This window comes from Candoia aspera, chromosome 1, assembly GCF_035149785.1.
Source record: "Candoia aspera isolate rCanAsp1 chromosome 1, rCanAsp1.hap2, whole genome shotgun sequence".
In the NCBI taxonomy this organism is placed as follows: domain Eukaryota; kingdom Metazoa; phylum Chordata; class Lepidosauria; order Squamata; family Boidae; genus Candoia; species Candoia aspera.
The window spans coordinates 258,435,919-258,447,408 of NC_086153.1; the positions used below are offsets into that span (position 1 = coordinate 258,435,919).

At 44.6% G+C, this 11,490-nt stretch overlaps 1 protein-coding gene across 1 annotated transcript; it reads left to right on the forward strand.

Moving 5' to 3' along the window:
* The first annotated feature begins 10,133 nt into the window (after positions 1 to 10,133).
* Positions 10,134 to 11,174, forward strand: FANCF (FA complementation group F). The gene has a single exon (XM_063318015.1). It carries the CDS (start codon positions 10,140 to 10,142, stop codon positions 11,172 to 11,174), a length of 1,035 nt encoding a protein of 344 aa, XP_063174085.1. The 5' UTR covers positions 10,134 to 10,139.
* The last annotated feature ends 316 nt before the right edge of the window (positions 11,175 to 11,490 follow it).

Sequence of the window (11,490 nt, forward strand, 5' to 3'; positions counted from 1 at the left end):
TACCTTCCCGCCGAAGCGGTACCTATTGATCTACTCACATTTGCATGTTTTCGAACTGCTTGGTGTGCAGGAGCTGGGACGAGCAACGGGAGCTCACCCCGCCGCGCGGTTTCGAACCGCCGACCTTCCGATCGACAGCTCAGCGGTTTAACCCGCAGCGCCAGTCACTTGTAATTATGGCCCAAATTATACATGATGGTGACAGCCATGTCTTTAGAAACTAACCCTGCATGATAGAGCTACAGAATTTCCCACTACTTTTATAATCACTCTCAAGTCTTTTTTTTTCCCCATACCATCCAAGGAAAGAGCAGAGGATGTGAAGAACAAAAATGCTACATTTGTTCTTTTGGATTAGATTGCACAATAAATCCAGCTTTAGATATGACAGTGGCGGATCTATGCTCGAAGATAAAATTTAATCTCACTAATTCTTTTGACATGTTGCTTCACATAACCTCTTTTGTTTCAGAAATTTTGGTATAAAGATGATCACATGCCTCTTTAAATGTTTCAAATTTAAGAAAGATTTTATCTCCTTGAGAAAAAGCACCTTTTATTTTCCCTCAAGGAGATAAAATCTTTCTCAAATAGCATGATTCAGCCATTTGGATGATTCTGCACAGAACACTCTCCTGGATGTGTGAGGCTATGTGCACATAATGCCGTTTTTAAGGTTAATGAATTTAGCATATAGTTCTTGCCATCAAATTTAAAATATTCACTTAAGCCACAAAATATACACCAGCTCATATGATTTCAACCATTCCCTTGCTCTATGTTTAATATTTAATAAATGTTTATATGGAATGCTGAGTTCCTGAGCAAAAAAAAGAACCAATACGTTTCTTAGAAAGACTGGGAAAATGAAACCCAATGGTTTTCATTTCTTTGGCTTTTTTTAATGTAAATTCTCCCAGGACATTTCAGGTGATATGTCTGGAAAGCTTAGCTATACCGCAAAGGAAAGACTGAGAAAATAATAAGAAATGTGGTGGAAGAATGCATAATAAAAAGCTTGGAGAATGAAAATGGAAACAACAGACACTTAGAAACATATTGCATTATTAATGAAATAAAGCTGTCTTTTGTGTCTGTGGATGGGTGAGTGAGAGTACATAAGCATAGAAACAATTAGAGATGCTATTAACATACCTATGAAGTAACAGGACATTCAGATTATGAGATATTCAAAAATCTGTGAGTAGGCATAAAAACAATCCAAGTAGTCAGGGCTTGAATTCAAGAACATTCAGACCATTTTATACAGTAAGTAGTGTTAATGCACTCCCTTTTTTCATTGGGTGGTAAGAAATCCAAGGTTAATGCTAAAACATTACACTTACTTTGGAAGAAGGGGTACTAGAAATGTATGGTATTGTTATATATATAACAAAATATATAATATTTTGAAATCAATCAAAGTCCATTGGAAAGAAACAAACACAGTAGGCTTGATTGGGCATCAGATTCTTAAACCGACACAGTGGATCCCCAAAGCCCATCCAGGATGTCTGTAGAGTAGTTAAACCTTTCTAAGATGTCTGCCTTTTCAAAATTTAAACTGCCAAGTGCTTCTCTGGAAAGAAAGTGGCAAACTGCTGATTCAGTTTCTACTAGGAAAAAATACTCCACTCACTAGCTGCCACTGAAGAAACCTCTTCTGATTTCTCAGACTGTTATTGGGTGATACTATACCAGCTGCTTTATTCATTATTCTCCTACAGTGGACTTTGTGTTTATAAAACCTATACCCAATTTCATTGTAAGTTATAGTTTAAAAACCAGGTTAATCCATCTCCTTTGTTTTACACCCAGACACCAGAAGAGTCTATCCTACCTATCCAGTCAACTTCGCTTCAAGAACATTTAAAGGAATTATTCTTTGGCTGACTGATCAGGAAGAACTCAGCAAACACAGCACACTTGTTTACTTTTAATCATTTCAAATCTAACAAAAGCCAAGGTTTTGTTTTAAAGACCAATAACTCTGAATTAGATATATGTTACTTATGAAAAATGCTCATACATTCCCGGAAATCATTCATATTGATAAACATATTTTTTAAGAAATAACACTGGAGGTATCACACACATTGTGCACAGGATGAGTTGGAGGAAGGATTATAGACAAACTCCAGGTGTAGTTTCTAAGTGTAATCTTTTAAATGCTGAGATTTTTTTTTAAAGGAATATAAATTATGGTTAGCATTTAAACAAACAATTAAAATGAGCCACCCATTAACGCAGGACAATACTGTTAGCCAGTACTACTGACTGGAGTAGAGCTGAACATTGTGGGTTTTCTAAGGTTATTTGGGTTCTCATGGCTAAGCAAGAGAAGCCGTAGCTCAGTCATGCAATACCTGCTTTGCAGCAAGTTTGAGGTTTAATTCCTTTGCTTCAGTTCTTTAAAATACAGTATTACCTCTACAGGAATTGAGAAGGATGAGTTATATTACCTGGGTCAACAAATCCATTACACAGAAAACTTACTTTCAGGTATCTCAAGTACCAAATCATTAACTAGATTAAGTATTGGTCATTCCATAGGAACTTCACTTCCAAGAGCTTCAGAATATCTCCAAAATGGCTCAATTCAGTTTGGAATTTGACTGAATCTGATGCACATCTTTAGAATATACCCATACTGACTTTGTAACAGTTATGGACAATGACATGGAAGGAGACTTGGAGGGCTGGTTTTTGTGTGTGTGTGTGTGTATGTATGTGTGTGTTTTTCCTTCATATGCTGCCCAGCAATACAGAGACTTTGAGCCAAAATCATCAGAAGAATGTTAGTAGATGGAATATGTAGAAAAAGTCAATGAGAAGAGTCTTCTTGTTGCCAGGTAAGGAGGAATAATACCCTAAATAATTGACACCTGCCTTGGTGCTCCCTCCTCCTCTTCCTGCTCCTCCTCCCAACTGAAAAGGAAGTTGGCATATTTCAAAGCAAAATGCCAGCATCTACTATCATTTCATTCCCAAGAAGGCTTATTGCACATAACTCCCATAGACATTTTTAGAAATTAAAAAAGGGATAGCTGGAAATTGGTACTTCCTTTGTAAATTCATAAAATGAAAAGATAGAATCTGGAGAGGTAGAAAACATTTTAGGGGACCAGAGAAAATGGTATGATTTATCTTGTAAACTGGAGTTGTAATAAATTGCTCTCTTGAGACTGGTCACACCCATTGTAACAGCTGTTCTGTGAATGGGTATATTCCCCCTGGCACTCATTTTCTTTCATCACTCCCCAGCATGCACACCATTATCTTCCCCCACCCTAAGATCTCAGGCCTCTTTTTGGCATGCCTAATCAATTAATCTGAAATTAATCCAGAATTAGTTCTGCAATCATACCAAGCATCACTTTAAAAACTTTATTCATTTTAAGCCTCCTGAAACAAAGGAAAACATTTTCTTTATTTTTATATTTGAATTTCAAAATATCAATGTGTAAGTCAGCCAAAGGGCATTTAAGTAGTCAGCTAAAGAGCATTTGTAATTCAATTTACTTTTAAATAGGATATCGCATCAAAGCAGACAGGTACTGTACTATAGCAGCCAGTGCAGATTTTTATGATGCATTCCAAAGTTATAGTGGGACAGGATGATTTCATTCAACCCTCAGAGAAATTAAGCAGAGACCTCTGGTTTAATTCCAACTAACTTAAAAGCCAATCACATAGCACATCATCAAAAATGCATAAGATTCATCAAAGAAATTTAGATGAAATATTGGTATAGATTTCACAGATGGTATCAGTTGGGCAGTGTTGAGCTTCAGGGTTTAGTGACCATGGTCTAGACAACAGGTTTCCTCACAGATCACCAGCAACTGTGGCTGGCATCTTTGGAGGCAAGGCTGCCAGCCTCTGAAGCTAAACCCTGAAGCTCAACACTGCCCAGTGGAATTTAAATAGTTAATATATTCACTATTCAACATTTAGACATTCTAGAAGGAGAGCCATGGTGACAAATGGAGAGCTTTGGTAGCAGAAAAATCAGAGGAAGGGAGAGGAAGACAAGGTGATTATGCAGATGCAGGTTAGGTGTGAGTCAGATTACAAATCCCTTATCTATTAACAGTTGTAATGTGTTAAAAACTCTTTTGTATTTATTAAGTTCTTCTGAGATTACCTGAAACCTTTTGATGTATGTGAGTTCAGTAACCTCCTGCTTGATGGAGTTCCAAAACAGTCACTTTGAGGTCTGCTATTGTGCAAGCCATGGTATTCCCTGTGATACTCTATGAAAGCAAAAGTTGGACTTTTTGAAGAAGCAAGATAGGAGGAATAGTGACACTTTTGAAATCTGGTGTTGGAGAAGACTCCTGAGAATACCATAAACAGCCAAGAAAACAAACCCATGGATCATCAAACAAATCAACCCAAGTTTTCACCTGAGGCACAGACGACCAGCCTCAAATTATCCTACTTTGGACACATTATGAGAAGACCTAGCTCTCTGGTAAAGGCTGCAATGCTGGGAAAGGTGGCAGGAAAGAGAAGAGGATGACCAGCAGCAAGGTGAGTGGACTCAGTTACAGCAGCAAAGAGTGCACCTTTGGAAGAGTTGAGGGACCAGGTTAGGGACAGATCATCACAGAGAAAATCTATCTATGTAGTCACTACAAATTGACAACTTGATGGCGCATTATCATCATCGAGTATCCTGGGGGATTGAAATGCTCTGATACTGTTTTGAGTCCTAATGTCAAACTTGTGTCTATTAATCTTTTGCGCAAAGTTTGTTCCATTTGTCCTACGTTTATCCAAGGAGGCATTGTAAGATTTAAGAAAGCATTGTTCTATATCAGCCTTTAAGATCTTGGTGTATTGATGTAATCTGCATCTGTATAATAAACCTCTCTTCCCTCCCTTTTCCCCTACCTCACTCCAATTTACATCAACTAGCTCTCTATGCACCTGATGAAGTGACCAGCAGCTCATGAAAACTTATGCCTTTTAATAAAACTTCCAGTTGGAAAAGGTGCTACCAAATTCCAGATTTTATTCAACACTGAGACCACCCTGCAACTTACCTTTAGAATAATAAAAGATGTTAATGATAAGTTATACTGTATACCTATTTATTACAGTTTATTGCCTGAGTATAGGTTGGGAGGATCATACTGGGCAGCAGCACATGTGAGAAGGATCTGAGTCCCTTGGCAGAACCAACAGTGTGACGTAGCTGCAAAACAAACACAGACAGACAACAATAAAAAATGGAAAACTAGGCTATATTAGCAGAAGCCCAGTGTCACAACCAAGAGAAGTGTCCTCTTCCCCCCAGTAAGCGTCCCAGCCCTCTTCCGGTGTCGCTGTGGCCACGGTCATTCGGCGGTGAGGGGGCGGCCCCGGGTTGGGTGGTTTGGGGCTAATTTTCGGGGCGGGCTTGGGCGCGCTGGTCGGCGGTCGGTTGGCGAAGCAATCCGCCGTCTTGTGCCCTAATTTGCCACACCTCCCGCAGGGCTCCCGGTTGAACTTCTTTTTTGGGTATATGGGGCCGGCCATCCCCCCGTGTGGTGCGGGTACCTTTTTCCCGACATAGTTTGTGTCTTCCGTGGTTGTCATCAGGAAGGTGCGGTGCGCGTGTTCGGCTTTCCCCGCGAGGTGGATCCACCCGTGTAACGTTTCTGGGTCGTCGCGGTAGAGGGCCCATTGGAGAACGTCGCGGTTGAGCCCCCTTTTGAAGATTTCCAGCAGGGTGGTCTCAGACCAGTCGCAGACCTTTCCCGCGAGGGCTTTGAACTCCAGGGCGTAGTCAGGGACCGTGCGTGTGCCCTGTTTAAGTCTCTGGAGTGCGCTTTTCGCCCGTACTTTAGCTAGGGGGTCTTCGAAGTAGGTTTTCATCTCTTTGATGAAAGCAGGGAAGGTGGCGAGGGCGGGGGAGCTGGACTCGTACAGTTGGACGTACCAGTCCGCCGCCCTGTCTTGGAGTTTGATCGCCACGGCGGCGATCTTGTCGGCCTCGGAGTCATAGGAGTGTCCGTGCCTCCCCATGAACTCCCTAGCGTTGGTCACGAAAAACGAGAGTTTTGAGGGGGTCCCATCGAAGAAGATGGGGAAGTCCTTTGGGGCCCGGGCGTTTTGTGCGGCCCCGCCTCTCGCTTCCCGGGGTGTGGTGTCGGCCGCCTGTGCCGTCTGCTGGCTCTCCGCTGGCCCGTGTGGGTTCGGTGCTTCGCTCGGGGTGTGGGCTTGTGCGGGGGCGTCGTTGGGTGGCGCGGGGGGCATGAGCGCCTGGAGCATGGTCCGGAGTTCCGTCAGCTGAGCCCGCATGGCCGCGAGTTCAGCTCGTGCCTCCTCGTCCACAGCCCGCGCCGCCGCTGGGGCCGGTTCCGTTGGCGCGTCCTCGGGGGTGGGTTGCCGGTGGGGTTCATCGTCCCTCCGCCGCGGGTCCGCTTCCTCCTCCGTCTGATGGGTGTCTCCGTCGTCCTCCTCCGTGTCGAGCATCGTGGGGCTGTCGCTCCACGCCCGTTGCTGGGGTGCGATGTGGGGCGCGGGGTCCTCCGCTGGTTTCGGAAGTCGTGCTGCTCCCTCCCGCGGTCGGGTTGCCTCCGTCGCCATCTCCCCTTGGGGTTGGAGCTGAGGCTCGGGTCGGGTGGGGTGGGCGTCCATGGCTCCGGGAGTCCGCGGTGCCTCTGGCCTCGGTCGGTCCTCCTCTGTCTCTTGCCGCGCGGCTCGCCCTCCTTGCCCGCGTCGTTCCGGCCTCATCTTGCTGGTCTTCTCGCCGTCTACTCCTCCCGCGGCTCGTTGTCGTCCGGTGGGGCTCGGCGAGGCTGAGTTTATGACTCTCAGCTTTATGTCATGCGCTGCCTACCTCTGAATAACGTTCAGACACTGGTTTGCAAAGCAGGCTCTGGTTTATTTCAGGGTAGGTACAACGTTGGTAGAAAAAAGCTGAGAGTGACAGGAGCGCGCCGGTGCGGGGTTTAAATACCCCGCGCCGGTCAGCGCCCCCTCGCTCTCGGTCACGTCACCCCCCTTTGTCCCATGCGTTGCCCTGCCATTGGTTGAGGGTTTCCAGGATCGCCCATCCTCAGGTTTTCATTCTTCTGCTGATTGCTTTCAGCTGGGCGATCCCCGTTGTATTGCCGCTGATGGCTTGGGTGGCTCCGTGATCCGTTTAGCTATTGTTTGTTAGCCGTTAGTCGTTGTGGGTTGATGGCTACTTAACTTGTACCCCTTCACCTATTTCCTTGTCATTGTCATGAGTGCCATTGCGCTGATGACTTTAGCTCAACGGCACTCATGACAATGACAGTAACTGGGACCAGAATTTCCATTGCTGAGCAATGTGCTTGTAAAACTCATGTGACTGCATTGCTTAGCTACTGCAATCCTGGTACTCCCCGTTGCCATCATTAAGCAAGGATCACAGGTCATTAAGTGACACCCAGGTGGCTTGCAAGCAGGCTGGCAGGCAGGTAAGGTGTGGTGCAAGGCATGGAGGGGTGGGAGCTACTGCTGGCAGGCAGGGGAGGGTGTGCAGGCAGGCTGCATGGCACAGCACAAGTGCAGTGGGGCCGGCTACTGCCATGTGGGGTAGAGTGTGTGCGACTTATCAGAACAACTTGCACCCTTCCCTGCCAGCTTCCCCACTGATTTTGCTTGTAGGAAGCTGTCAGGAAAGCTTGCAAATGGTGATCACATGACTGTGGGACACTGCAAGTGTGAGCCAATTGCCAAGTGCCCAGATTGTGATCACATGACTCTGGGGGTGCTGGGACAACTGGAATTTCAAGGACCGGTCGTAAGTACCACTTATTCAGCCCCATCGTAACTTTGAACGGTTGCTGAATAAGTGGTTGTTAAATGAGGATTACTTATATCTAGGTTTGGGCACCACATTCAGGAAGGACATTGCCAAATTAGAATGTGTCTAGAGGACAGCAGCCAGGATGATAGGGATTTGGGAGGAAAAACATATGGGTATAGTTGAAGGCACTGGCTATGTTTAGCCTGAAGACTGTAGGAAGGCATGATATCTTTGTTTAAATATATGAAAGGTTCTCATGTAGAAGAGAAGGCAAAATTGCTCAGAGATGTTCAAGAACAAAAAATAATGGAATTAAATTAAAAGAAAGTCAATTTAAATTGGCCATCAGGAAAAAAATCCTCACCGTAAGAGATGTTACAACAGAGAAACAGAATGCCATGGGGAGGGGTGTGTGTGGACTGTACTTTCCTAGAGGTACTTGAAAGAGCTTTGATGAACATCTGCTGCAGACAGTGTAGCAGTAGATTCCTGCATTGGAATAATGGTTAGATTAGATTATATCCAAGTTCCCACTCAACCCTAAGATTCTGAGATTTTATGAATGATTCATATTCTAACTTTTGGCTTTCAGGATAATTTTCTAAAGTGGTGCGCAATGAACAATTGTAAATAAATATACAGTAAATATTTTAAAAAGCAATAGGCCTATAGAAAGAGTCCAGTTGAGAAGGCCTCCCTCCCTCTCCCTTTTCACAGGGCAATGTGCACAAACAACAAACACAGTAGGAAGAGGAGGAGAGCAACAAAGCAACATGGACACTGCATCACGAACTGTCCTCATAACACTTATAGGAAAGATATGCCACTTTTGGCTCTTGGCTCAAAGCCCTCAGTGAGCAATCACTTCAGATTTGGTCAAGAGCAATTTACTGTTTTCTCTTTATTCCACTGGGTGGGAAGAAAGGGGATGGCAGAGAGAAAATACTTGGCCTTCCCAGTTGGCTCTGGCATATGTTACAACATGCTATATTATATTACATTACTGTGAAATGTGTTTTCTACAGAAAAACAATTCTCTTGCTGTTTTTAGCTATTATTTCTCAGGATTCTGAATCAGTTTTCCATAAGGTGGCTGGGAATTCCAGGAGCTGTAATCACAACACACCTGGAAGGCACCACATTGGGAAAATCAACTTCAGACAACCAAGGCAACATCAGTGTTACAGCTGAGGAGACTCCAAGGACAACTCCACAAAAAGTAAATTACAGAGAGGAGGAAATGGAGAATATAAATGTCAGTCCAAAAGGGATACAGAAGTCTCAAATACCCCTGGCCACAGACCCCACTTTCTTCTCATGTACTAGTTTGTAACTGTTCTTTGCACATTGATAGTGACTGATAAACTAATAAAACAAACATAACATTATATCTATTCTATACCTTGTTCAATCTGAGCAGCAGAAAATTGTTAATGCTTGATGAGAAGTCAGGGAGCTAATCTGACTTGGTAGCTTTCTCGTCCTATTTTTTTTTAATTAAAAAGCCCAGTACCTATGGTCCACAGCAATCTACTAATGACTTACCTAATGCAGTGTTTTTCTTTCAATTATTTCCTGTTGCAGTATATGGGGATGTTGTTGTTGTTGTTGCCCCTAGCTGTTTATAGCCCAGTTCAAATTGCAAATGATTTATCAAAGCCCCCCAGGCAGCAAATCAATTTACTTCATCTGTACTGTGTAGAGCAAGGATTTATTTCAAGGCAAAGCTCTCATTATTCCCTAGCTGATCACTTTTTGTACAACAATCCACTGGAAACTTGCAGGCATTTGTATGGGAAGAAAGTTCTCAATTCTGTATCCTTAGCTACCATCAATTACTCTGAAAGGTAAGCATGAGATAAATACTGTACCGGCCTTGTAACAAACTTTCCTATGCTTTCTAGTTTAGCATATATACTTATACCTGAGAACAAGTGCTATTGAGCCCACTGTCACATCCTACCGAACAGACACACAGCCTTTTCCAACTTGGTGCTGTCCAGATGTGTGGACTTCAACTCCCATAATTCTCAGTTAATTTGAGCAAGTAGGAAATGAAGGGGGTTAAAGTTCAATGCATCTGGAAGGCATCCAGTGTGGGAAGCTGCTGAATCACACTGTGCAAAGCAAAAAGGAAATTTCTGCTATGGGTCTCTGCCTGGATTTTCTGAAGTCTAAAGTCGTAGTACATATGAGCTGAGAGAGAAGAGAGAGAGTGAGCGCTTTTCATTGCCCAATAGCAGTTGTGGAAAAGCTGGCTGCTGATTGGTTAGAGTGATACTCAGAAGATCCACTTCCTACCCCCTCAAACTGGAGGCACCAAGGACAAAGGAAATCTTCACCATCTCTTGTTGTTGGGCCTGTTGTCATGGAGACACTGGTCTTGCAAACTGAGCAGCTGCCTCACCTTTTGGTGGCCTCTCGCTCAGGCCTGGTGCAAGGCTGGGATCCCACAACCCTGACGCGAGTGTTGAGTTGGGCATGCTTCTTCCGGCAGCTCCACAGCCGACTCCAGGCCCAGCCCAGCCTCTGGGACACTTTGAAGCAACATTTGAGTCAGAGAGGCCTGGCCAGCTTCAATCAGCTGAGGCGCGGCCCAGAGCTGCTAGGCCTGGCATTATTGGAGAATTGGGCACTGCCCTCTGCCAGCCGCCATCTCCTTCTCAATGGCCTCTTTTTCCCTGCAGCTGACCAGGAAGATTCATTTGTGAATCTTCTGGCAAGACGCAGAGCTGCCTCCCAACTTCTCCTTCATCACTTGGGATCTCCTTTCGGGCAAACAGTCAGTGTTGAGCAGCAAGAAACCCTACCGGTGAGAGTGCAGGCTCAGCTGCTGCTTTTACAGTTACAAGGTCAGGGAGAGAATGACGGAGGCTGGAGTCAATCTTCCTGGGCCCTCATGGATCATTTGCATTATGGCCCCATGTTCTACAGGGTAGTGGCTACAGCTCTGTTGGAGCCTGGCTGGGACGTGGAAGCCAAAGCATTGCTGCTCCCTTGGCTGCTCCTGGGAGACCCAGCTCGCCTGTCATCTTTTTGCCGCCTCTTGCCTGCACCAAGGTTGGCTTTGCTTTGCAGCTGTTATCCCGAACTACTTGACCCCTATTTAAGCATCCTGTCTACCTGGGGAAGCTGCCTCAGTTACAACCCTGTAAATGGGGAGTGGCAAACCAGTGGTCTAAAAGAGGATGAAGTACCTTGGCAGGAGTTTCAGGAACATGCCCTCTGTCTTTACCAGAAGCCAGAGCCACTGGGCAGTGCAGTCTGGTCCCAGCTGAAACAGCTAAAAGCCAGGGATGGGGACTTCGAAGTCCGAGGTTTAAGTGTTTGGACTGACCTCCTACTCGACATGGAGATGCTTGTGAGTCGAAATCTGGAAGACTTCTTTCCTCATCTGCTGTGAAGACCTAGCCAAAACATCTAATGGAGAGCGAAGAAGAAACATCTAATCCCATTGTTATTTGAAGCTCATTTGGCCCTCATTTTTGATGTGCAGTTTTCCAGATCATACTCATCTAAATTACAGGGTTCCTCATGCCTAATTCTTTAACAGTAGTGCTGAACTGAAAGGTGTCTTTGTTAAGTGTGTTCTTAATTCTCACTATAACTTTTTACCATTCCAAGTTGTGCTCTCTAAACTGCATGTTAATTTTCCACTTATAGTTTGTCTTCCTCACTTAAAAGTTGGTTTCTTATCTCCCACTGTTTGTAACAGAAGT